This window comes from Branchiostoma floridae, chromosome 6, assembly GCF_000003815.2.
Source record: "Branchiostoma floridae strain S238N-H82 chromosome 6, Bfl_VNyyK, whole genome shotgun sequence".
Classification (NCBI taxonomy): Eukaryota; Metazoa; Chordata; class Leptocardii; order Amphioxiformes; family Branchiostomatidae; genus Branchiostoma; species Branchiostoma floridae.
The window spans coordinates 12600221-12622697 of record NC_049984.1 but is presented as its reverse complement, the minus strand read 5'-3'; the positions used below and the strand labels follow the sequence as shown (position 1 = coordinate 12622697).

The 22477-nt window shown below is 39.5% G+C and overlaps 5 protein-coding genes across 6 annotated transcripts in view; 2 read left to right on the top strand and 3 right to left on the bottom strand.

Moving 5' to 3' along the window:
- Positions 1–2969, top strand: part of LOC118418103 (DNA repair-scaffolding protein-like) — a 13819-nt gene extending 10850 nt beyond the window's left edge. Inside the window, exons 17-21 of the mRNA XM_035823933.1 lie at positions 233–415; positions 606–693; positions 1139–1253; positions 1642–1695; positions 2157–2969. Coding sequence (XP_035679826.1) covers positions 233–415; positions 606–693; positions 1139–1253; positions 1642–1695; positions 2157–2306 — 590 coding nt within the window. The 3' untranslated portion in view covers positions 2307–2969. The remainder of the gene's footprint in view (positions 1–232; positions 416–605; positions 694–1138; positions 1254–1641; positions 1696–2156) is intronic.
- Positions 2970–3456: 487 nt separating this feature from the next.
- LOC118417628 lies at positions 3457–9581 on the bottom strand. 2 transcript variants are annotated; one of them, XR_004831374.1, is made up of 7 exons: positions 9437–9581; positions 8918–8985; positions 7786–8307; positions 7265–7396; positions 6803–6928; positions 4172–6127; positions 3457–4132 (listed from the first exon to the last, which is right to left on the bottom strand). XR_004831374.1 is itself a non-coding variant. In XM_035823241.1 (6 exons), exons 3-6 carry the CDS (start codon positions 8137–8139, stop codon positions 4625–4627), a joined length of 2115 nt encoding a protein of 704 aa, XP_035679134.1. In that variant the 5' UTR covers positions 8140–8307; positions 8918–8985; positions 9437–9581; the 3' UTR covers positions 3457–4624. The 2 variants fall into 2 exon arrangements, 1 of the variants encoding a protein (XP_035679134.1); XM_035823241.1 differs by having other exon boundaries at positions 3457–6127.
- Positions 9582–9776: 195 nt separating this feature from the next.
- On the top strand, positions 9777–14582 carry LOC118417026 (dynein regulatory complex subunit 4-like). Its single transcript, XM_035822373.1, has 9 exons — positions 9777–9922; positions 10287–10397; positions 10520–10717; positions 11076–11282; positions 11650–11910; positions 12219–12386; positions 12544–12630; positions 12938–13213; positions 13632–14582. Exons 1-9 carry the CDS (start codon positions 9920–9922, stop codon positions 13779–13781), a joined length of 1461 nt encoding a protein of 486 aa, XP_035678266.1. The 5' UTR covers positions 9777–9919; the 3' UTR covers positions 13782–14582.
- A 2139-nt stretch (positions 14583–16721) lies between these two features.
- On the bottom strand, positions 16722–19279 carry LOC118417029 (microtubule-associated proteins 1A/1B light chain 3A-like). The gene is made up of 3 exons (XM_035822375.1): positions 18963–19279; positions 17734–17896; positions 16722–17165 (listed from the first exon to the last, which is right to left on the bottom strand). Exons 1-3 carry the CDS (start codon positions 19000–19002, stop codon positions 17006–17008), a joined length of 363 nt encoding a protein of 120 aa, XP_035678268.1. The 5' UTR covers positions 19003–19279; the 3' UTR covers positions 16722–17005.
- Positions 19280–20083: 804 nt separating this feature from the next.
- On the bottom strand, positions 20084–22385 carry LOC118417027 (exosome complex component RRP41-like). The gene is made up of 4 exons (XM_035822374.1): positions 22174–22385; positions 21489–21695; positions 20804–21047; positions 20084–20326 (listed from the first exon to the last, which is right to left on the bottom strand). Exons 1-4 carry the CDS (start codon positions 22342–22344, stop codon positions 20208–20210), a joined length of 741 nt encoding a protein of 246 aa, XP_035678267.1. The 5' UTR covers positions 22345–22385; the 3' UTR covers positions 20084–20207.
- Between the last annotated feature and the right edge of the window lie 92 nt (positions 22386–22477).

The following is a 22477-nucleotide window of genomic DNA, read 5'->3' as shown; positions in this document are numbered from 1 at the left end:
TGAAATATGCTGTATTTGCTCTAAAGCAAATGTCGGCCTTTCTAGTTTTTTCATATAAATTTCAACTCTATTTTGTCATGGTCACATACATTTGACTGTCAGAAGTCTAATAGACAAGATAACATTTTTAGTTAAAGGAACACTGAAAACAATACCACTGTTTTCATGAAGATAACAAGAACTGTACAATGTGACTTTACAATTGAACAATGCATGTGCCCTGTGTCCACAGGTCGAGTGTTAACTGCAGATGTCTGTAGTGTTCTACACCAGGCCTGTCCAGAGGGTGTTGTTACAGAGTGGTGGCAGAGGGTCACCCCTCCACATGTATGGAACAGTCTGGCTACAGCTGTGACTCCTGGACTACAAGTCGTCACCTCCTCTGCTAACCTCCACAGTCTGGTACAGGTTCAAGGTAATGTAAACTTTTAACAGAATATTGCTAGTACATGACCATCTCACCTGAAGTACCAGCCCGACTGTAGAAAGCACACTCTCAATGCAATGTGCCAGATGTCCTGCAGAACACTTTATCAATTCTTCAAAGAGTTTATGTGTCATAAAATCTGTCATAAGTTCTTTTATATTGCTTCTGTACTATCCAGGTCAGGTACTCAGTGTGGATGAGGAGACAGCCTTCTCATGGCCAGAGTGTGACACCTGTGGTAACAACAGACTCATCGAACAAGGAAGGTATAATGATAAAGGTTTACTTTTACTTTTACTTTTACACTGACAAAAGGCATGTATCAGCCCTAACAATTTAAAGTGGCCTGGGCTTGAGATGCATGCTTCATATAGTTTGTTAACTTCTGCCCTCTACTTCAACCCTTGAGCTTTATTGATTTTGACCTTAGAACACCTTAGACTTAGTTTTATGGATAACAATTCTATTTTGACATAGTAAAATCATATCTTTTCGTCCTGACTGAATCTTTCCCGTTTGGAAATCATGTTTAAATTTGTAAGCTGAAGGGCAATCCAAGTTTTTTGAGATGAAATGAATAAACATTGAGGATGAAAATTCTATACACGTCCTGTTGTGCTTTAAGGCAGCGGTCCCTTTTCTGAATGTGTCTGTATCTGAAGATCTGTAATAGTGTAAAAGTATCTGTAAAATTCTCCTCTCTTTTGACAGCTTACTCCAGTGTCCAACTTGTGATAAGACTGTCACTGAACCACTGACCAGAATGAGCCTTGAGGTGTACGTGGACTGTCCATCTCTGGAAAAGTCTGGTATTGTCAAAATTAAGGTATATATTGACTTAATAACAACTTTCATACATTTAGTCTAGATTCTAAGTAATGTTGACAAAGCAAATACACATAGCATCATTCTGCGATTGTTTGAGAATAACTAAACTAATGTGTACAATACTTGGTAAGAAAGTCTGAACTTTCACTTTTCAAATCAGCACTTTAACACACATGTACCTGTGTACTAGTATCAAACTGGTGCATGAAGACACCCAATGTCAGTTCTGCATGGGAAATTTGACATAAACTATGTGAAATTGTCAATCTATGTCAGTTTGTAATGTAAGTATTCTGCACATGAATGTGAAGCGCATATTGTTGGTAAGAAATGATATTGTTGCCAATATTTCATCATAATGTTGCAATGTCTTCTCTGTTTGTCAGCTGTTACAGGATAGTATTCAGCAGCTACTGTCAAACCAACAGGCTGATGATGAGGTACTAGTAACATCACTAGTTGTACATGTAGTACAGACATGATTATCATATTTTGTGACGCGCTGATGTTGTGGCATAGTGATACGTGGTGAAGACAAGATTGCCCGCGTTTCACAAATCAAATTCACAAACCATAATGTGTGTTCTCAATTTGAATATCAGATTGCCAAAAAGTCTAAAGTGTCTGGTTGTGCCTTTGTTCCCGGACTAGTTTGGCCAGACATCCCTTGAACTCAAAGGAAAAACCCAATTGCAATTAACTTTAAAAAAACCTACCGCAATAACAAGTTAATTTTTCATCAAGTGTTGATGGTCTTCCATAAGTGATGCCAAACCTTCTAAATTCACCAACACGTTTTGTTAAGATCCCCCATGTAGACCCTTGTCAGTTTTTCATTTCCAGTAATGTCCTGCTGGCTTCATCAAATTTTACCTTAAAATGTTACTGTTATTCCCTGCAGGGTTATGAGTTACAGGCAGTATTGGGACAGGAGCTGAGGCCTGTGGATGGGTGCCTGACATCCATCAGCAGGGACTCTGCAGCGGAGAGGGTCTTCATGGTAGAGGAAATACCACAGCTGCAGGATGTTACAATGACCACTGAGTCATGAATATGTTATGAATCAGATGAATGTGCACTTGGCACAAGGAAAGTTATGAACTTGTTTCTACATAATCATATAAGATACTTTTGGGGTGCTGGTAGCTGCAAAAGTTATCATGGTAAACTAAGTCTAGGTGACTTCATTTACATGTTATGTTACTGAAAGTACATGTAGTATACATTGTATACTTATTTTAGATGAAGCAAGAGTTCTAGTATTACTAGCAGTGAGAAGTACCTCCTTTTTTAAAAAGCAACTAAAACAAAGAAAGCCATTAAGTGAATGTTGCTTAGATTTTTCATTCATCTTTTTGCTATCTTTACTGATAATGATTATGAATGGATTCTTGTTGTCTCACCACTCCTCTAAATTGGTAATAGCAATGTTTATAGATGGTGTACTACTTGACACCAGTTTCAACAATGTTTTCCTTGAATGGGGACTGGTATTAAAGTTAACTTCCTCTTACCATATACTGATCTGGTGTTTGTCTGGGAATGAAAGCTAAGACCCAGAGGAATGTAACTGCTGGTATGTTGTGTGAGCTGTGACTAAGATGATGCCATCTGGGATGTATACTGAAGATAGAATGAGTAATGCAACGAATGTCGGGGTGGTTGCATGATTTCTGATATGCGATGCAACAAAGAATGTGACTGTCTAAATTAGGGGTGTGAAGGGGTACAGAAAATTCAGGCCCAGAGAATCAGGTACAGGTTTGTCGGTGAAAACCTGCATCAACTCCAGGTGGTAGCAGCTGCAAGAGACATGCCGTTGTCTTTGACGTGACTGGGGACTGAAACTTACGAGGGAGACTAAAAGTGGTCATATTGAGACCAAGTTTGCCTCTGGAAATTTGGTAGAAATTAACTATAAACTCTACTCCACTTAACTCATTATTTCATTGGACCAGTAATCCCCCAAACATGTGGAAGCCTGCTAATGCAATCTTTTCATTTTCCAATCGATTGAAAATCTGGTCCACTGATTTTTTTTTAAAATGGTTTTGTACGCCTGTGCTCAATGAGTTTGATGGGACATGTACCTACAAAATATATGTACCTGAAATCACAATATACTGCATGCACCCTGTATGAATGCAGCTATCTTACACCCTAGGGCATAATAAAGCACAATGATGAGTTGAAATGCTGAATTAATTTATTACTTATTTTATTTCGCAATCCTCCTGTGTTGTGCCAAAAAACAAAACTCTGCCAGGCTAGACAATGTGATTACAAATAATTATGCACATGTATTCTTCAGCTGCAGTATTTTCATCAATATTTTGATGTTAACAAAATGTATTTGTTCTACAATACATATAGTGTGACCTCAAATTACCACCTTTAATCTTTTCTTCCTACCTCCCAAAAATTGAACTGAAGCTTTCAAGCTGTCATTCCCTAAAAGAGGCTGTTATTATTATCATTATAAGTAAAGAATTTCAGAAGCCAAACTAATGGGGATTACCACAATGTTCTGAACCATCCCAATCAGATTCTCCAGAGAATTACTTGGGTCATATGTCAATTTCTAATCTATTTTCTAGAAATAAAGCATAATCGTTACATTGAATTTTTGTTCTTTCTGAAACAGTCATCAACAGCTTTTTTCTACATTTGCAGGATTAATAGCAGCAGCTTTGAAGCTGTTCTCAAGTCTTGTGTGATTTGCATAGAAACTTACAAAGCAATAAGCGACGTGTTACTGGGCCTTAGAATCTTTTAACTTTAATCTAGAAATGTTTGTACTCAGCACATTGGCAGAAAGATGAATTATTCTAAACAAAGCTGTTTAGTGTCATCACGAAACTTATCTTATGGGAAGAGCTGAATGCCGTTTCAGTACGTAGCACAAAGTTAGTCAACGTTTACCTTTCATGATAGAAGGAAATGAGGGTGAAGCAATAATATTTAAAATAATAAAGATATAAGATCCATTAAGTGTCCCCATAACATAAAAAGTATAATCTAGTGTCACAAAAATTCTAATGTTGGGGCTCTTGAATTAGAAAAGAAAGACCCACATGCACATCATAACCAAACAGCAGGAAACTAATAGTCATTGCTTCTGATAAGAGTTTGACAGCTTTTTTGAAATTAAGATACTTTCTTCATCATCCTCTATATTGGGCTTTTAGTCTTCTGTATACTGCCAATCTCCTTTACACATTTCTTGCATCATTAGTTTTTCAGACAATAATCTGAGTGTAATGCTATACTTTTAGCATTATGATTAGGTATACTGAAATATCAAAATTATAAAAAAAAGACGCTAGATATTCTTAAATCCTCTATGGCTGAGTCACATATCTTGAAGTTTTAAATGCAGGTGCCAGATGCAGATGTTAGCAGCTCATTGCATACTGAGCATTTAGTTGCAGACGGGTGATTCACAAAAGTGCAGGCTTGACACTGGCGACCACCGATATTCAAAGGTTGAGCTTCTGCTCCGGGAAATCGGCTTTTCCCGCACTCCACACAAACAATGCTGCTTGCGGAGTTGATCGTAGTGCAGAAATAGCAGGACCAGTTCCTTCCTTGCCCCTGTTTTACATTCTGCCTGGAACTGCTGTTGCTTTGACCGCCTACGTTGTTCGTGCCACATCGCACACACAGATGGGTAGTGAGCTCATTGCTTGCATTACAATACCAACAAGTCCAATGGCTGTTTTTTGGCCTGCTTTGAATCTTGTCAGGGCTGGAAGACTTCACATGATTGAGAACCAACTGAGGACTTGTTTTGCCATTTGAAGAGGGAAGGCCTGTTGTTGCACCTTCTTGGCCATCTACATTGTCGTACAGACTGCTCCGTCTCCTTGGTTGTCCAAGACCGTCTGCTACGTCTTCAGCTGTTTTTCCTGGCACAGGGTGGACAGAAGCTTCCCGACCTTGATATGGTCTAGACGATGACAACATGTCCTTTGTTTGCCAGCTGCTTTCCCTGGGCAGCCATGCTGTTTCCCCATCAGGTAATCCCGGGAGCCCAGCTGGGAAACGGTTTAGCTGATTCGACATTGGCGTAACCTCATAACCCCTGATGTTGTCAGTTTGAAGGTCATGAAGTAAGTCCCCTCCTAGGGGGCGGGTGTGGGGAGGGGGGCTCACAGCTATCCCATGTGGGGGGTAGTGTACAGGGGGAGGCTGTGGCACTGAACCTGCTGTGTGACCTTTGCTTGAGCTGGCTACATCTAGCAGATATCTGTTGTAGTCAGACTTGTACAGCTCTGCTCTGTACGGTACATTTCCTGTTTTATCTGGCATGACGTGCATCGTCTTGCTTGTCTGTCCCTGACTTTCTTCGTCTTCCGGCCCAAAGATCTCAGCCATACTGGCCATGATGTGTTCATCATGAGTTGTTGGGAGACCGTGGATGTCATCCGGAGGGTACCTGATGTCAAAGGACTGTCTAATCTGTGTCTCATTCATGAAATCTTCGGCTCCGTCCACCCCCAAGTCACGTTTTGTTGTCCATTTGTCATCCCAGCTTCCCGGTTTCTCTCCATCTCTCTTTTCCAGATGACTTAGTGTCGTTGACCCCTGGGCTCTTGATCCCAAACTAGAATACCCAGAGGTGCCTGTATACACACTCTTGGTAGATCCTCGAGTTCTTGACGGAACAGTCTTTGACTGGGGAATATCGCGGCTACTACTTCTGTCTGACTTTTCTCTTGTGGCTACTTCGCTGTCCCTGTGTCTGCCGCTGCTGCCTGAGATGTCGTGTGTGACCTTGAGGCTTTCTCCCCTGACTTTTGACAACTGTGGTGAGCCGTCTGCCCTCATCTGCTTCTTCATGAAATTTGCACATTCAATACGATCCCCAACCTGCAGAATTTAAAGAAACAGTGAAAAATCAATTTTTCTTCTATAATGCACACGTACTACGTAATATGTGGGATGATTTGAGTATTGTGACTTTGCAACATTCACATTTGTTAGATTATATAATAACATGTACCAGTATTGCTTGTTTTCCTTCTGTGCTGTTCTCCTAGTTCCCATATGAACATTTCCCATGCTTCAGTATAGGTTATATTTGTTATTTGTGAGATGCAAAACTGGAAGTTCTGCTTCAGTACCAAGGAAAGATGCCATGGGTGCCAAAATCTAATACTTCTTTCATAGGGTAAGACCTAGGTTAACCATATCAGAGGGTCTGCATGGGGAGTTCCGACAACGATTTACGCTGAATTTAAAAGAACCCCCTACGTATTACGCTAAATCAAGGAAGGCAATTACGCTAAATTTGGTCGCCTCGCTACGAATTACGTAGATAAGATGGTTTTCCCTACGAATTACGGGAAATAAAATTGGCTGCCTACGCCTTACGTAAAAGAGCATGCAGACCCTCATATCAAATTTCTTGACAATCCATCCATAGCTTCTTAAGGTGTGCTGTTCAACCGCATACATGCAATCATGAATGCACATACACCAAACTGTAACACTATCAAAAACATAACCTTTTTGGCAAAGGTAAAATGTTTGTATAACGCATACCATGAGCTCTCTTGCCTGCACCACCTGCCTGGGTAAGAAACCTTTGCTGCTTATCTCATTGTACACATCCTCCATGACCAGACTCTCAGCTTGGCACAGGAAAAGGTCTACTGCTACAGTCAGCAACTGTTTGGAAAAAGTGGATCTGATTAAAATATTTGCAGAACTTGAGGAACAAATACCTGCATTAAAATATGGAACATATGTTTGAGCTCTAAAGTTGAACAAATCTTGTTGAGGTCGTCTCAAAATAGAATATTGCTTCCTTGATTTTAATACATGTACTTCTCAATCTGTCTGGGCTTAGGCAATTTTTGAATTTTATGAATCTGCATGCAAGTTATTTTCTTTCTGACAGTCTTATTTCTCTAACATTTTTAACTTCAGCCAACCAACAAATTGCTTAAAGCCAAACATGAACTTGTAGTATATAAATAGACAACAAACATTCTATTTTCAAACCTTTTCCTCTGGAGGCACCCTCTGTAGAACAAAAACATTATTTTTCTTGCTGTATCCCAGCAGTGCCAACACAGTCTCAGCTGCCTGGGGCAGCACAGCATTGACCTGGCACCAGTACACTGCTGTGTAGGTCTGAAACAATAAGTACAAAGGTTGTGAAGTTGACATTGCATGTATCCAATACAGATCAACAAGCAATCAATAAACCAACCAAATCAATGATTAAGTAAAAAAAATATACTGCCAAGGAGTGATAAAAGCTTTGCATGCAGTGCTTCTGACTTTTATCCATTATCAGAACAGATGTTGTGAAATACCTCAAAGCAAAATAAATGAAATGAAATGAAAAGGTGAAGACCCCTTACTTAGACCATGTTAAGTACATGTCTTGACATGTTTTTCTTTGTCACAGGGACCTTAAACTTTGACATATCTGATGATGATATTGTCCACAATGTTGCTGCACATGCTCATCTAGAACCATAAACCTACAAATACTATGTAATGTTAAAGTTACCTACCTTAATTTTCTTAAACTCTTGACGCCAGGGATAGAGTATCAGATTTGTCCCAAATTGTTCAAGCTTCCTGAACACTTCAGCAATCTTCTTGAATCCCACTTTCTCTTCTTCAAAGTAAGCTAGTGCTGGAATAACCAAGTCACCAAATGGAACTAAGATAAATTTTTCCTTGTGCTCAATACAGGCCAGATACTCCTTAGCCAGCCTGAGCAGGTCCTGTCTCAGAGAGACTCCATACTTGGCCACATGAGCGCTGTTGTTCGCTCCTCCTGTGGCCTCCTCGTGGATGAGATGCTGGTACCGTTTCTGCACGGCACGACGCAGGTCCTCCTTCTTACGATTTGTTGTGTCCATGTTTATGATTTGGGTACTTCAGTTCAATTTGTCATGGGAAAAACGCAACAAAAAGCAGTCCGTGACATTGCCAAGACCCGTGCTTTTCTCATTGAGACCCTCTCTGGGGACATGTACAATCACTTTACCGCATATGAAGTGTGTCATCATGATGTCAACTGGTGAAACCTGCAATGAGTCAGAAGTAAATCCAGTTAGTAACTCGTCCCAGCTTGCGGTAGATACTGTCTGCATTATTCAGATGACATGGCTGTTTAAAGTACATGTATGTACAACTTTCCGATGACTAAGGGGATTTCCACACATCAGCTTGACCTTGAGTAAAGGTTCCTCTTTTTTTCCTCATATATATCAAGTTAACTTAATAGATTCAGTGATGATGTATAAAATTAATTGTCATATACAATCAAGAATGCCTTTGACCGAAGTATGTCAATGCGTTTGGTGAATGCTCTAATCAAGCAATGGTCGATGCAACCATTGAGGTTATAGGCCTGATGTGACGTTAACTAAGAAAATAACGTTATAACTTTATGTTCAGTGAGCAAATTCAATGATGTAATGTCTGAGGTTCAATGTTGAATCACAACAAACGTGGTTTCTGCTGCTATTTTGGAAAACAATGAGTTATCCCACAAAATTTAGCAAATATCTCTTATACATGTTGGACAGCAACAACAAACTTTACACCTGGCGTGGTCACATGACTCATATCCTAATGTGGATGAGGTCATAACTTGGTGTGCCTATGCGTCTCTTCAGACACTACAAAACTTGCCTTGTGAATTGAAGAATCTTCTGCCCTGTAAGTCTGATACAAAGACGAGGAAGGAACCTTATACGTGCCTACAGGAAACGAAGGAAAAGTAGGAAAATTTCATGGTAAATGTCGCACCACGGAAAGTCCCGGGCTAGGGGATTCCCCTTACATAGCTCCGAAACGAGCAGGTTTGGATCATGCTATTTCTCTTAGAGGGAGTACAATATGTTATCACTGAATACAATATACTGTTCGATACAGAATTCCACGTAGATACGGAGTTTATAGATAACTAAATACATAAAAATCTTAATCATATCTGAGGGGTAACACTTTTCATATATACAACTTATACAAGTCTTTTCGTAGATACATATTCAAAAAAACACCCCTCAACAAACACAAAAGCGGAACTGAGAAATTCGTGTGAAGTCCATCGAAACTAACTCCTATCTAACGACATTTAGAGGCACAATAAAGGTGAAAAGGTCGAACTGTGACTCATAAATTAAGTAGAATGACAATTGAAGCGCAAACCTTTTGATGTAACCCCTCTAATCCTGTAAGAAATACAACTTCAAGTTATGAGACAGACGGTACAACGCTTGAAACAAAATGTTCTCGCCCAAGGTTGCCACGCGACCTCTAACCTTTAAACTCTCCGACAGCCAATGACTGTTCAGCAGACGATTCTATTATTATATAATTGATAGGATGTAAAGTTTCTTAATATGTACCAGACATAATAATCATTACATTAATTGATATAAATTATATCGATTATTTACTAATTGATATAATATTTATCATTTTCTGTTAAAGAATAGATGATTGTATACAATGATGTTTGTATAAAAACCTATTTCATACCTAAACACCCCTATAGTTTTCCGTTTGGTATATTCTGTTACTAACTCCCGCGTTGCCAACACAAAGTCGTTTACGTCACGCAGGACAGAGGTCCGGTGTGTTTGGTGTTAGTCGTTTTGCTGTTACTGTCGAGCTACAAAACACGCCAAAATGGTACGTATTCCCGACTTAGACATTTCAGAAGGAATTTTAAATGTGTAAGGATGAATAAGGATTTACCTTTTTGTTGAACTTTTGCTTTCTATGATATTTTTATGGCAGCAGAAGTTTTCTTCTTTCTGAGGTTGAAAGATGGGAGGGGGCGAATTATGTGTTTCTGTTGCTAACACTATTTTTCTAACCCTACAGTAACGTTTGGGTCATAGGAGAAGCAATCTTATGTCGAAACGACAATTAAGAAATCTTTCACAACTCACAAAATTTTGAAATGATAGATAAATGTAACTGGTATCTATATAAAATGACTATACATTGTAATTTATAATTAACAGATTACAAATTGTTATTTTCATCTTAGCCGCCCAAGAAGAAGAAGGGAAAGAAGAAGTCGGGCAAGAAGAAGTCCGCAAAGGCCAAGACCCCAACCGTTGTAGATGGAATCTCTACAGAGGAGATGACCAAGGAACAGGTATGTTGTTTAGTATTGTGTTTCTTGTGGGACAGATATTTCATTCTTTGTACTATGGCACAATTTCTGACATTTTCAACCCATAAGGTTCCTTGCTAATGCTGAGGAATTTTTGTTCTCAGCTTGAGGAACACATTGTGAGATTACGAGAGGAGTTGGACCGAGAGCGGGAGGAGAGAAACTACTTCCAGCTGGAGCGAGACAAAGTCAACACCTTCTGGGAGATCACCAAGAGGCAGTTTGAGGAGAAGAAGGCCGAGCTGAGGAACAAGGACAGGGAGATGGAGGATGCAGAGGAGAGGCATCAAGTGGAGATCAAGGTATGGATGCTGCTTTTGGAGGGTCTGCTTGGGGGGATCCTGGAAATGCTTATTGCTTGATAAATTCAGGAGGACTTTTTGACTTGGTATTGTGAGAGGTTTTGGGGACAATTTCATTGAAGTGTCGTATTCATGGGGTGTTGGCAAAACTAGGGCAGTGAACACTAACTAGTCTGTGTAACACATACTCTGCTGTCCGGGGGTGTAACTGGCCACTCCCCACCAGATGTTGGGCAGGGTGCTATAAGTGAGATTTAATCTTAACACTACCCGGCACTCCATTGTTGACTTCTGGGCAATCTGACGTTCAACTAAAAAGACACAACTGAGTACAACATCATCCTTGCTTTTTCTACAGGTTTACAAACAGAAGGTGAAGCATCTCCTGTATGAACACCAGAACAACATCTCCGAGCTGAAGGCAGAGAGCGCAGTCGCCCTGAAACTGGCCCAGGACGACCATCGGGGTAACGAGGGAGACCTGCGCTCGGAAAAACGCTCCCTGAAGGTGGAGTTAAAGGAACAGGAGCTTGCACATGAAGACATCATCAAGAACTTGAAAATTGTAAGTTACATTATTGTCCTTTAAAAACTTAAATTTAAACAAAGGAATGTGAGATTATCAGTTCATTCATTCATTTTATCAGTAACTTTTATGTGTTGTATGAGATAGAAGAAATTTAAGGATTCATTGTTCCAAATGGAAAGCAATATGAATTATGTGATAATATGTCAAGATGAAGGCCCTTGAAACATAATAAGTAAAACACTGGTGATGTATTAAGCCTGGTCTCGACTGCGACTGTTTCCAAGTTAGATACCTTCTTTAACATAATACAAACCATGCATTTTGCTGCACATGTGCAGTTAGAACCATTAGTGAGAAAACTCTTATGGTACAAAACTGAATGCTTTTATTCTTGTTTACTCAGAAACACGATGAGGCCATCACAGAACTAAGACAAGACTTTGAACGAGAGGCTCGGGAGATCGAAGCCAAGTATGAGAAGAAGATGCGGATGTTACGAGAGGAGCTGGAACTCAGGAGAAAAACAGAGATTCATGAGATCGAGGAGAGGAAGAACGGACAAATCAACACACTCATGAAGAACCATGAGAAGGCCTTCAGTGATATCAAGAACTACTACAACGATATCACGCTGAACAACTTGGCTCTCATCAACTCACTCAAGGTCAGACCTTCCTCTAAGTGTATTCATGTTACTGGTACTGTTGATTAACCATAGCATGTGTGATTAAGATTTTTAATCATGTTCTTAAAAACTGTGTAATAACTAATATGGAGCTTGTTAAAAATGGAGGTATTGTAATCAGTTACATTGGTACATTTGTTTGTCTTGATGTGAGTGTTTGTCTTGATGTGATTCCAAATTGAAATGGCACTTAGTAGTTGGTGTAAGTATGTCTCCTATTTGATTTGTCTAGTGTCTTTTTTATCTGGTTCTTTTCTAACCATGGAGTCTTTCTATGATTCCAACAGGAGCAAGTTGAGGAGATGAAGAAGAAGGAAGAGAGGATGGAAAAACAGATGAACGAAATCATGGCGGAGAACAAGCGACTCACAGAACCTCTGCAGAGAGCACGGGACGAGGTGGAAGACCTACGCAAACAACTGGCCAACTATGACAAAGACAAGGCTTCACTCGCAGTGAGTATATTAGACATCTATTTTAACTACAGATTTGATAATGTTTCTATCTGGAACAGTGTGGATAATAAAGAACAATATATAAGGAGGGACACTATCATGTACATTTTTCAAACCGAGTGGTGTACTGATGATATTTTTGTTTCCTGCCATGCAGAGTGCCAAGGCAAGACTGAGAGTCATGGATGAGGAGATGAAGGCACTAGAATGGGAACATGAGGTGCTGAAGCAAAGATTTGCAAAGGTAACTATTGTTTTCAATTATCTTTAACGGTTCAACCTTAACTTTGTTATTGTGTCATGTGAATCCAAACTTAAAGCCAGGATGACAGGTACTGTATTTATTGTACAGTTGATTTCACCTGGTTGCCTGTGTACAATCAGAGATATTGCAGCCATTTGGTGTACATATGTTGTTCAATGATGTTGTATTTGACAGCCAGGATGACTCATGGCTACATGCAGACAGTAAGGTCACTGTGGGCTTCTCACTTAGAGCTTGTTCGCAAGTTTTATTTACTAACAGAGATGCCATCTTATTCCAATACCAGGTTGAGGGTGAGCGAGATGAGCTGTATGGTAAGTTTGTGAAGGCCATCCACGAGGTGCAGCAGAAGTCCAACTTCAAGAACCTGCTCCTGGAGAAGAAGCTTGGTGCCCTGGCCGACACTCTTGAGAAGAAGGAGGCACAGCTGAACGAGGTCCTGTCTGCGTCCAACCTGGACCCGACCGCGCTGACCGTGGTGACCAGGAAACTGGAGGACGTTCTGGACTCCAAGAACAGCGCCATCAAGGATCTTCAGTACGAGCTGGCACGCGTCTGCAAGGTCAGTACGCTCTATTGTTTTCACCTGTTGTAGCAATGGTCCAAATCAATTTACTTTTGCAGCACTTTAAATTCAGTGAAAACAATTCTGTATTACTGTAGTCATACAAGGAAGACATATTCATGGTGTGATGAATTTTTGGGGTAGAGGTCACCACAAAAGCCATGAAAATAAAACCACTGCAAGTGTCAAGATTTACTGTACTACTGCAAAGCTGTCTCCTTTTGAAAGCTGTAACTGTAGGCTTTTCACTTTATTCTTATTGTTTGTACTCTTTTGGAAAACAGTCATCTGTTTTTTACCCTGTAACAAAATGCCATACATTCCATACGCTATCGTCAATATCTTAATTTCAGTGTATTTAACTCAATATGTTGCATAGTTCTGTATCTTGATATGTTCTTTGTTTCTTTCACAGGCTCACAATGATCTGTTGCGAACATACGAGGCCAAGCTACGAGCGTTCGGCGTCCCGACGGAAGAGCTTGGGTTCAAACCACTTGAGAGTACAGTAGGGGGGCAAGCCTTGGGACAGGGGCCGGCTGGGCTGGTCGCTGCACCCACGTGATTCAGGGCTGTACCATGATTGTACTCTAGAGTGGGTAGGGGATTGCAAAACATTTCATTTGTGGATAAAGAATTCTAACTATAAAACCAATATGAGCAATTGTTTTGAATTTAAACATTTAAAATGTTGGACCACCATTTACTTTTAATAATATCACATACTGCAGTTTTAAGATGAAGCAGGGACCGAAGTATTGAAAAGTTCCCTTTGCTGTTGGATATGTACATTTTAAATAGGATTTTATAGAATCCAGCATCAGATCTGTATATCAGTCAATGATTAGGATTGCCTTGCTGTTTATACAGTACTTATTTTGCTTTCACATATATCACATATTGAGGTGTGGTATTTTTAACAGTAGCTTGTATGACACAATGCACACGATAAGCTATTCCGTCCTCATAGACATATACTATTTTTGAAAGGTGTCTGAACCACCTCAGCAATACACTGCTTCCTACCGACATGAAGACGGTACAAAAGATGTCATGCATCAAAACCATCCACATATTGCCAAGTAGGATTTCCATGCCAAGCAAAATATACTGTTGGCTCTGCCCCTGAAGCATTGCCAAAAAGGAAATGTTAGTGGATTATTTCAATCCCCTTCACTTTCCTCACGCAGCAGTTCTTTTACCATACATCCTTAAGACATTTTGTTGTGACCAGGGATAAGGTCTTGAGCACCTGCTGCTAGAATCTTTAGTACTAAGTGGTCCAAACTTTTCCATGTCTGTATATATTAAGAAGTGTTGTGGATTTCTGTTGTTCCGAGAATCTAAATAAAGTCACTGTCCAGAACAGAATGTTTGATGACCCATCTTTGTATATAACTTACCAGCTTTTAGCTATGATTTACTGTGTGTGGAATTACATTTGAATTGCAGTTACCACAAAATGCAACATCTCAACCATTCACTAACCTATCAATAATAAATGTATCTGTAACAATGATGCAAGGAAAGTGTACACCAGATATAACTTTAATATATGAAGACAATATATCTGCTTATAAATTCTACACCCAATACATATCATCATGATATAATGTACACAAACAGTTATGTATATGAACATACCACTGAAGTGCTGTTACAGTATTAAATCTGTCAACTTCACATTAAATGTATACAGCTTCCCCTCATTCATCATTGCAAGCAACAGACTTCTTGCACTGACAAATACAAGTACACTTCTTTCTTAGGCCATGTGTGATTATACAATTACAAAAGGGTTAAGATCAGACATCTCTGTCCATATTCAAACAGCTACAGGCTTCAACATAAACCATTCTGAATCAAACATACTTTGCCTTGTTAAATGTTACATAAAATATGTTCACTCCTTTTTTTACAGTCTTTCAAGTTGAACACAATAGTGTTACTGTAAAGGTTTTTGCCTGATTCCAAGGCTGTGACATTCCAAATCTTCAGATCTCTGTTCACTTTTTACATGGAACACTTCTTAGCATTTCTCTGACAATATTTAAACAGATCTACATGCAGCCAAACAACATTTTATCCTCAGTCATTGAAGGTACCAGTACCATCTGCATTACCACTTCATACACAAAATAATAACTTTTCCTACAACTTGCCATCTTTTTTACTGTAAGACACGCTATCAATGCTGTGAACCATTTACTGTACAAAGTGATGAAATAAAATCTTATCTCTGACTCCCTACTCACAAGTTTGATGTCATAATGATAGTACATTTGTACCATAAATAAGTCCTGTCATGGATCCAACTGCACATGCACTGATGATAGGTCAAAGGTGAAGGCCAATAACTGGTAAACAGTTCTTGTCTCAAAAATGCTTTATACATGTCCAGATATATATACATGTACAAATGTACATGGCCTCCTTCTGTCAATCTGCATGATAACATCTGGGCATTTTGTTTGACTTCAAATTCTCCTTTGACCTGCTCAGGCATGGTCAGATCTCATGTAAGGGCTTATAGACATTACAGTAAACATGATAGCTTAACATATCCACTTGATTTGCTGTTGTTAGTCTTGTATGTGCTTTGACTATGAGTACCATATTTTGTTGCAGTTGTGATCTTAATGGTATTTTGTGATATATGTATGCAATATATAATCATCTTCTCACCCATACGTCTACATGACCTGTATGTTTTATCTATGATACTACCCATTCCTTATAAAGTTTCTCAGCTGTGCGGCTAAGCTGTACAATATATCATTTTTCCAGCTTTTTCACCATAATTGTTCCGACACGCATGATATATTTTTGCACTACTGGACTTTTAGACAAAGAACAAAACTTGGAAAACTGGAATAACCATATTTTGTAATGTTGAACTGAAGAGGGCCTACTTGTTTCATTGCAGTTGTGCGGACAAGAAAGTTGCTTGAATAGTGTGCTGGCAGAACACAACTATTAAAAACAAAATATAAAATGTCTCTGCCTTTGGTGCAATGGGAAAAATAGTTGGCTTCTGTGTCAATATAGTTATACTAGTGCACCTGACGCCAAGCAGAAGTTACTAGTATTCAATCAAATATTGTGTAAATCTGTTTGTCTTCCTTTCAGTATTGTTTTTGGTATTACATTGGGTTTGGTCCCTCCATCCCTCCATACAACAGTACCTCTATGAATTACAGGAATATCAAATAATACATTGGGAAATTTCACATTGGTTTGAAACTTATAATGTGTATTTCAACACAACTAATGCTTTCAAATAGTATCCATTGCAATATAAAAAAATCACACCGTAAGAATAATCATTATATCTCTTATTAAAAGAGATAGTTCAATTAGAATCTTTGACTTTCAATGAAACAATTGTCCTTGTTTTGGACCTTGAATAAAAAAGCAAAACAAAGAAGAAAACAGGCTGCGCTTGCTACACACCCCTATCCAAACACAAATTAATGTACATGATTATTGTTATCTACGAGCCATGTCCTTAGATAACCATTCCAGCTGATTTATTCAACATCTACAGACCATAGATTCCAACTGATATGAACTACATAATAAACCTTGTAGCTACTGTAAATTCATTTACTTTCTCAGGTTTTATTTCACAGTAGGAGGATAAAGGAGTTTTCACCAAGTTTTGAATTCATGATTGACTGACAATTCTGTAGTGCGCAAGGACAACATATTCACTGTGTGATAAATAAGCAGTAGTGAGATCATTGCAAAAACAACACCACCGGGAAAGTTTGGAGGATTTCCAGTACGTCAACCGAATGTCTCCTGAGAGGCGTATGTGATGTAGAGGAAGCCGTCCTCATCCTTCTCTCTCTGGTACACCTCGGAGATGGGCGTGCACACACTCACCATGTTGTGTTGGTTAACCAGCATGAAGAAGGCCTGGTTTGGGTTCAGCTGTAGTCTCCTCCTGTAGTAACGTATAGGTGGATTCAGGTTTGTCATGAACAAGATATAATCAGGGAGAGACAAGTAACCTTAGCTACCACTCTCAACACAATCACTTACCTACAATCGGCAGATTGTTCTAGAACCTTTATACATGACTTTTTGTTGTATCATTAATATCCCTGGTCATCCAAGCTGTGAGTCAATGGAACTGTCATTACTGACTATATTGCAGAATTGAGACTAGTACTAATGACATTATGCAGAAAATTCTGTCGCGGGATATACATAGATTCTAGTACAAAAACTGTTCTCTACTCATATCTGAACATGCACTCTGTATTAAAGTGAATGGACAATGAAGAACTTCTAGATGTCTTGCAATCTCTTTCTGGATGTTTACTACTTTCATCTGATACCACTTATAAGTTGTTGAAAAAGAATCAGCTGACGTACACAGTTAAGCAAGGTCATGGGGTCCCGTGCTCGAGGAGGTGCCTCGACCACGTTAAACAGCCTCATTACCCACACTTTGGGTATGCCTACTGGCTGCAAAATACACCCGATATTATTATTATTATTATTATTACCTAATGATTTTAACCAGCTCGCTCATGTTGACGTGATCAGGGACCAGGAACTTGGTCTTGTCCAGTAGAGGGAGCTGTCTCTCCCCGCTGTAGCGCTCGATGATCACAGGTATCTTGTCGGCATGCTCTGATCGGATCTGTTCAACATCACGGACTCTTGCAGCTTAAGACAAAGACAGGTGTTTGTGTCAACAATATCATCATGTTACAGTAACCGTGATATCAAAGTGCTGTAAATGCAGAAGCTTTCGGGGTGGGTTAATGTTCGTGGTTTTCGCGGTTGCCGCTTCACCGCGAACTAAAAACCACCACGAACATTTTTCATGGCATTAAGATACTACAATTCATGGTGCTACGGCGAACTTAAAACCACCGCGAAAAGTCCTTTTTCTCGCTACCGCGAACTTAAATGCATTTACAGTACTGCAAGCATGACTCTGCACTCAGAATGTTTGACAGGGAGCTCTTAGTCTTAAAATGTACTAGCTGCTAATGAGATTTGTTGTTGAAAAAATGTTGTTTTTGAAACACTGGTCAGGGCTGGGGTCTATATGTTTTTGAGATCAGGCCGGGGTCCGGTATCCAGGCTAGATACACAGATGTAGTTCAGCTCTGTGTATCCACGGGTTCAGTATTAGTTTAGTCGGTTTTAACTTAAAAAATATCTTTTTAAACTTCAAAAATATCTTCAAGGCCACTCCCAAACCCTCATGATCATGACTCATCCTCAATCAGCCCATATTGCTTTTTCTTCAAAATACTCATTATTAACATGTAGTAATTTGTAATTAATCATTACTGTCATAGCAAGAAACTTTTCGTTGGCTATGGTTGTTAAAGTAATTAAGATGACACACAATTAACAATTCAATCAGCCTAATCTTGTGAGTAAATTGATTTGTGAGAACGAGTGCCTCTTTTCGGTTTTCTGGGTCAGCATCGAGATCACGTAGCACAGAATTTAGACAAAATGGACAGTCTGTATGGACTTTTGTACGTGATCGTAACCAGGAGAGTGGATTATGAAAACCGAACGAGAGGCGACTGAAGCATGACAAATTGATTTAGCTGAAGTAACTGCGTTATACAAGAGAACAACAAAGAACCTTCCCTAACAGCCATGATGTTTACGTCATGACGTAATCAGCTGGATTGCCTTGAACGACAATCTCCCATATTCTACCGGTTTTCTTGCTAACACTTCGCTATTTCAGAATATGAAGACTTACCGAAGCTCCTTCTTTCCTTGAAGCTCTTCTCTGGTGCCATATTTGCGGATGACGATCGAGAAAAACGAGTTTAGAAGGACGACAGGATCATAACATCAGCAGATTCTACCTTTCTGGATCGGCAACTTATTTACGCTGTTCCTGGTGACACACGCACTCCCCGGTTTATTTATCGCATTAAAAATAAATTGCTGTTTACACTACAAGCAGTATCTGTATAGTAGCATTAACAAGCGAGATATATATTTTCATATGTCAAGTTCATGAACATAGGCGATTTGCGGTAGCATTACTAAATCAAACACAAAAAGTGACGGGAAAAAGGGGGTATGTCACAATGATATATTTTCCTTCCCAATGGATTGTGGGTATCCCTGCCTTTGTTGCACGGCGCCCCCTTGCGATAATACTAAACTATGCATCTTTACTCTGCAGCGTTGCTTGTGCAAAAAAAGAAATTATCTTGCACATGCCGCGGAATCATGAAGGTTAACCTCTATGCACATATCATTCTAGTCAAATTTTCAACATTTTCATTGAAAGGTCACTTTGATTGGTCTGTTCATTTTAATTTCTCATCTAACGTTACAAGATACAAAACCATACAACTTATCCATGTTTGACACATGTTAAACTTAAAGGCATCCCAGCTCTGAAGGCATCCTAAGCAATATTACAGCGTGGAAATATTCTGAATAAGGCAATCTGTATGATATTGACATCTACTGCACTGTATTCTCACATTTACATCATCATTTCATACTTTGAGCGGTTAAAAACTGCCCAGATACAAGTCGCACGAGGATATTAGGTCTTGAGCAGGAATCCTCATGCAACTTGCTTCTGCGCCATTTTTAATGGCTCAATTTATGAAATAAAGATGTAAATGTGCTAAAATGGTGCATTGGATGTCAATACTATACAGACTGCCTTATTCAGAATATTTCTACTTTCAACGATCCAATTTTGCTTAGGTTGCCTTTAAGATAAAAAAAGGCTTTTATAGTAATAAACACAGACCACACAAGGCTTGTCACTGACCAACACAGGTAACATTTGATTCTACTTGATCCCCACACGCTATAGAGAGATCTATAAAATAAGAAAGAACCAAAAATAGATTTCTTTTTTTTTTCATTGATAACTTTTCAGCATAAACAGTGTTAAATAGATCTAGAGTTACAGGTTATACAAATATAGTTCTTGTAACTAAATCTGGTTCTTCCAGCCTTCAGCAGTCATCCATTAGGAGGCTGTCATGAGTGCATGTGATTCGCTGACATGGTCCCTGACATGCCTGTCCAGAACAGCAAACACATCTTTACAGCCCTGCGTCGCCAGGTCCAGAACTTTCTCCATGTTATCTGGGCAAGACAAACGGATGTCAAGGTTATGACAGTTTTGCAGTAAGCAGCAAAAACTGAAATATGTCTTAACATATTGTCTCTTAAATCCTTCCTTTCAATGAAACACTTTGAAAGATCATTGCACATCTTGTTATCTGCCTATGTCCATGTACATGTACCATAGTAATCCCAAGTACTGCACACCTAATGTGATACATGTATTTATGTTTCCAGCATCTAACAACTACTGTAAATCTTAAAATATTTGCAGTTGACTTCACTCCACTGCCAGCTTTTGATACAATCTTATGCTACCATAGGGTCTGATTGGAGAATACTATTTACTGTACAGTAGGGTTCGGCATGAAACCATGTGTATATAGATTTTAGTAGCTGCCAAATCTATATCAAAAGACATAGCAATGGCATGCTTCTAGAAAAGACGTAACATTATGCCTCATTCGACATAGGGGTGAGTACATGTATCAGACAAACCTGCATGTAATCTTGAGTTCATCTCCAACAGGACAATCTGTTCAGATTTGGGCATCATGGCGACAGTGAGGAAGGGAGCTCCAGCTGACTCCTCCACATAACTGATGTCTAACAGTGGTGAGTCCTGGATAAAGCCTGCTGTACAGGCACAGACATAGTCCTTCATGGGGATACCTGCATCTATCACTGCCAGAGTGGCTGCATTCACACAGGCACAGTAGTTCCCTCCATCAGCTTGTAGGATCTGAAAAGGTTTTAATGTTCACTTTTTGATTCTCATGGATTACCTTTATGATTTATAATCATAATTATCCACACATATATTATTACTTCATGTAAGGGTATAGCAGCATTACTATGAAATTTAACAACTTGAAAATATGCATGTTCACAGATACAAAAGGTATAACATAGGCAAATACCCCTGACTTGTAAACAGTTCTTGTCTTGACCATATCCAGATATACATATCTATGGTCTCAATCAGCTGAAGTGCATAGACATGTTTTATTGATGTCTCATGTGCCCTCACCTTTGACTTGCACATGTGCGGTTTGATATGTGAACATACTTATTGCACAGAACTGAAACCACTGAAGATTTCAGATTGCTATAGAATTTGTTTACTGTCTTTTACATACATGCATGATTGACATACCAGGCAAAATAGGCAAAGGAGCCTCACCTGTACATAAATGTCTATCTGTGACCTGGGGAACAGCTCAGTGACTATGACAGCTTCAAATGTCTGGCGCAGGTGCATGGACATCTCCTGTGATCGTCGGTCCCCCTTCGGCCGGGATTTCCGTTCTCCGGTGCTGAAGGTAGCCATGCTGAACTGACAGTTGACAACAGCTCTGTCATGTTGGATCTTGCCTCTTCCCTTCCTCACCTGTCATAAAATATCAAAAGATTGCCAAGGTTAAGGAGAGTCAGCGATGTTTGACAGCCTCCTGCAAAAATCCCAAACATTTTGTGATTTACCATCGTATAAAATTGGGAAATTATATGCCCCTGCTGATAAAGCTGTTAGTAGGCAAAAACTTAAACTAAAACTTCTTTCTGAGCACAAGACCTATCCCATCAATCATGACCACAGCCTGTCCAGAACACGAGGTATCAGATCCGGAATTTCATCTGCAGTACCTGGGAAAGCTGCCAGGGGGACCAAAAATTTAATAATTTCTCTTATAGGACCAAGGAGCCTTGATGGTAAATTTCATTACCAACCATCCATAGCCTACTAGTTTTGAATTATAACGTTATACTGCTAACCACGTGCATGCAAACATGAAAAACCAAAGTCAAGGGAAAGCACACATGTGCTCGCAGTACTCAAGCCCCCCTCCCCACTTGCTACGCTACCATACCTCGTGTGGCCCGTACACGGTGGCCAGCGCCTTGGTGTTTCCCTGCTCGATGTACGCCGAGCCATCGGCCTGTGTGAACACCCCCATACGGGCACAGACCTTCCTAAGCTCCGAGGAACGGCGTCCATCGATGCGGTAGCCCTGGTCAGAAATGATCTCCAGACCAGCCATTTTACGGAAGAATCGCCCACTGATAGGGGTGTTGATTTCAGTAAACAAGATTGAATATCCACAATTTCCTTCACATCGTGACAAATTATATCAAATCACATACTTATAGATAATTGTAATAAATAAATTATAT

Bases quoted from the DNA above. Each gene is read 5' to 3' on its own strand.
- LOC118417029 (XM_035822375.1), bottom strand. From the start codon at position 19,002: ATGGCACCAGAGAAGAGCTTCAAGGAAAGAAGGAGCTTCG. The intron at 17,897-18,962 runs GTAAGTCTTCAT...CTTTGTCTTAAG, and splicing joins CAAGGAAAGAAGGAGCTTCG to CTGCAAGAGTCCGTGATGTT. The intron at 17,166-17,733 runs GTAATAATAATA...ACGTTACTACAG, and splicing joins GAGCTGGTTAAAATCATTAG to GAGGAGACTACAGCTGAACC.
- LOC118417027 (XM_035822374.1), bottom strand. From the start codon at position 22,344: ATGGCTGGTCTGGAGATCATTTCTGACCAGGGCTACCGCATCGATGGA. The intron at 21,696-22,173 runs GTATGGTAGCGT...ATTTTATGACAG, and splicing joins CCGTGTACGGGCCACACGAG to GTGAGGAAGGGAAGAGGCAA. The intron at 21,048-21,488 runs GTGAGGCTCCTT...AAACCTTTTCAG, and splicing joins AGATAGACATTTATGTACAG to ATCCTACAAGCTGATGGAGG.
- LOC118417628 (XM_035823241.1), bottom strand. From the start codon at position 8,139: ATGGACACAACAAATCGTAAGAAGGAGGACCTGCGTCGTGCCGTGCAG. The intron at 7,397-7,785 runs GTAGGTAACTTT...TTATTGTTTCAG, and splicing joins AAGAGTTTAAGAAAATTAAG to ACCTACACAGCAGTGTACTG. The intron at 6,929-7,264 runs GTTTGAAAATAG...TTTTCCAAACAG, and splicing joins GGGTGCCTCCAGAGGAAAAG to TTGCTGACTGTAGCAGTAGA.
- LOC118417026 (XM_035822373.1), top strand. The intron at 10,398-10,519 runs GTATGTTGTTTA...TTTTGTTCTCAG, and splicing joins AGGAGATGACCAAGGAACAG to CTTGAGGAACACATTGTGAG. The intron at 12,387-12,543 runs GTGAGTATATTA...CCTGCCATGCAG, and splicing joins AAGACAAGGCTTCACTCGCA to AGTGCCAAGGCAAGACTGAG.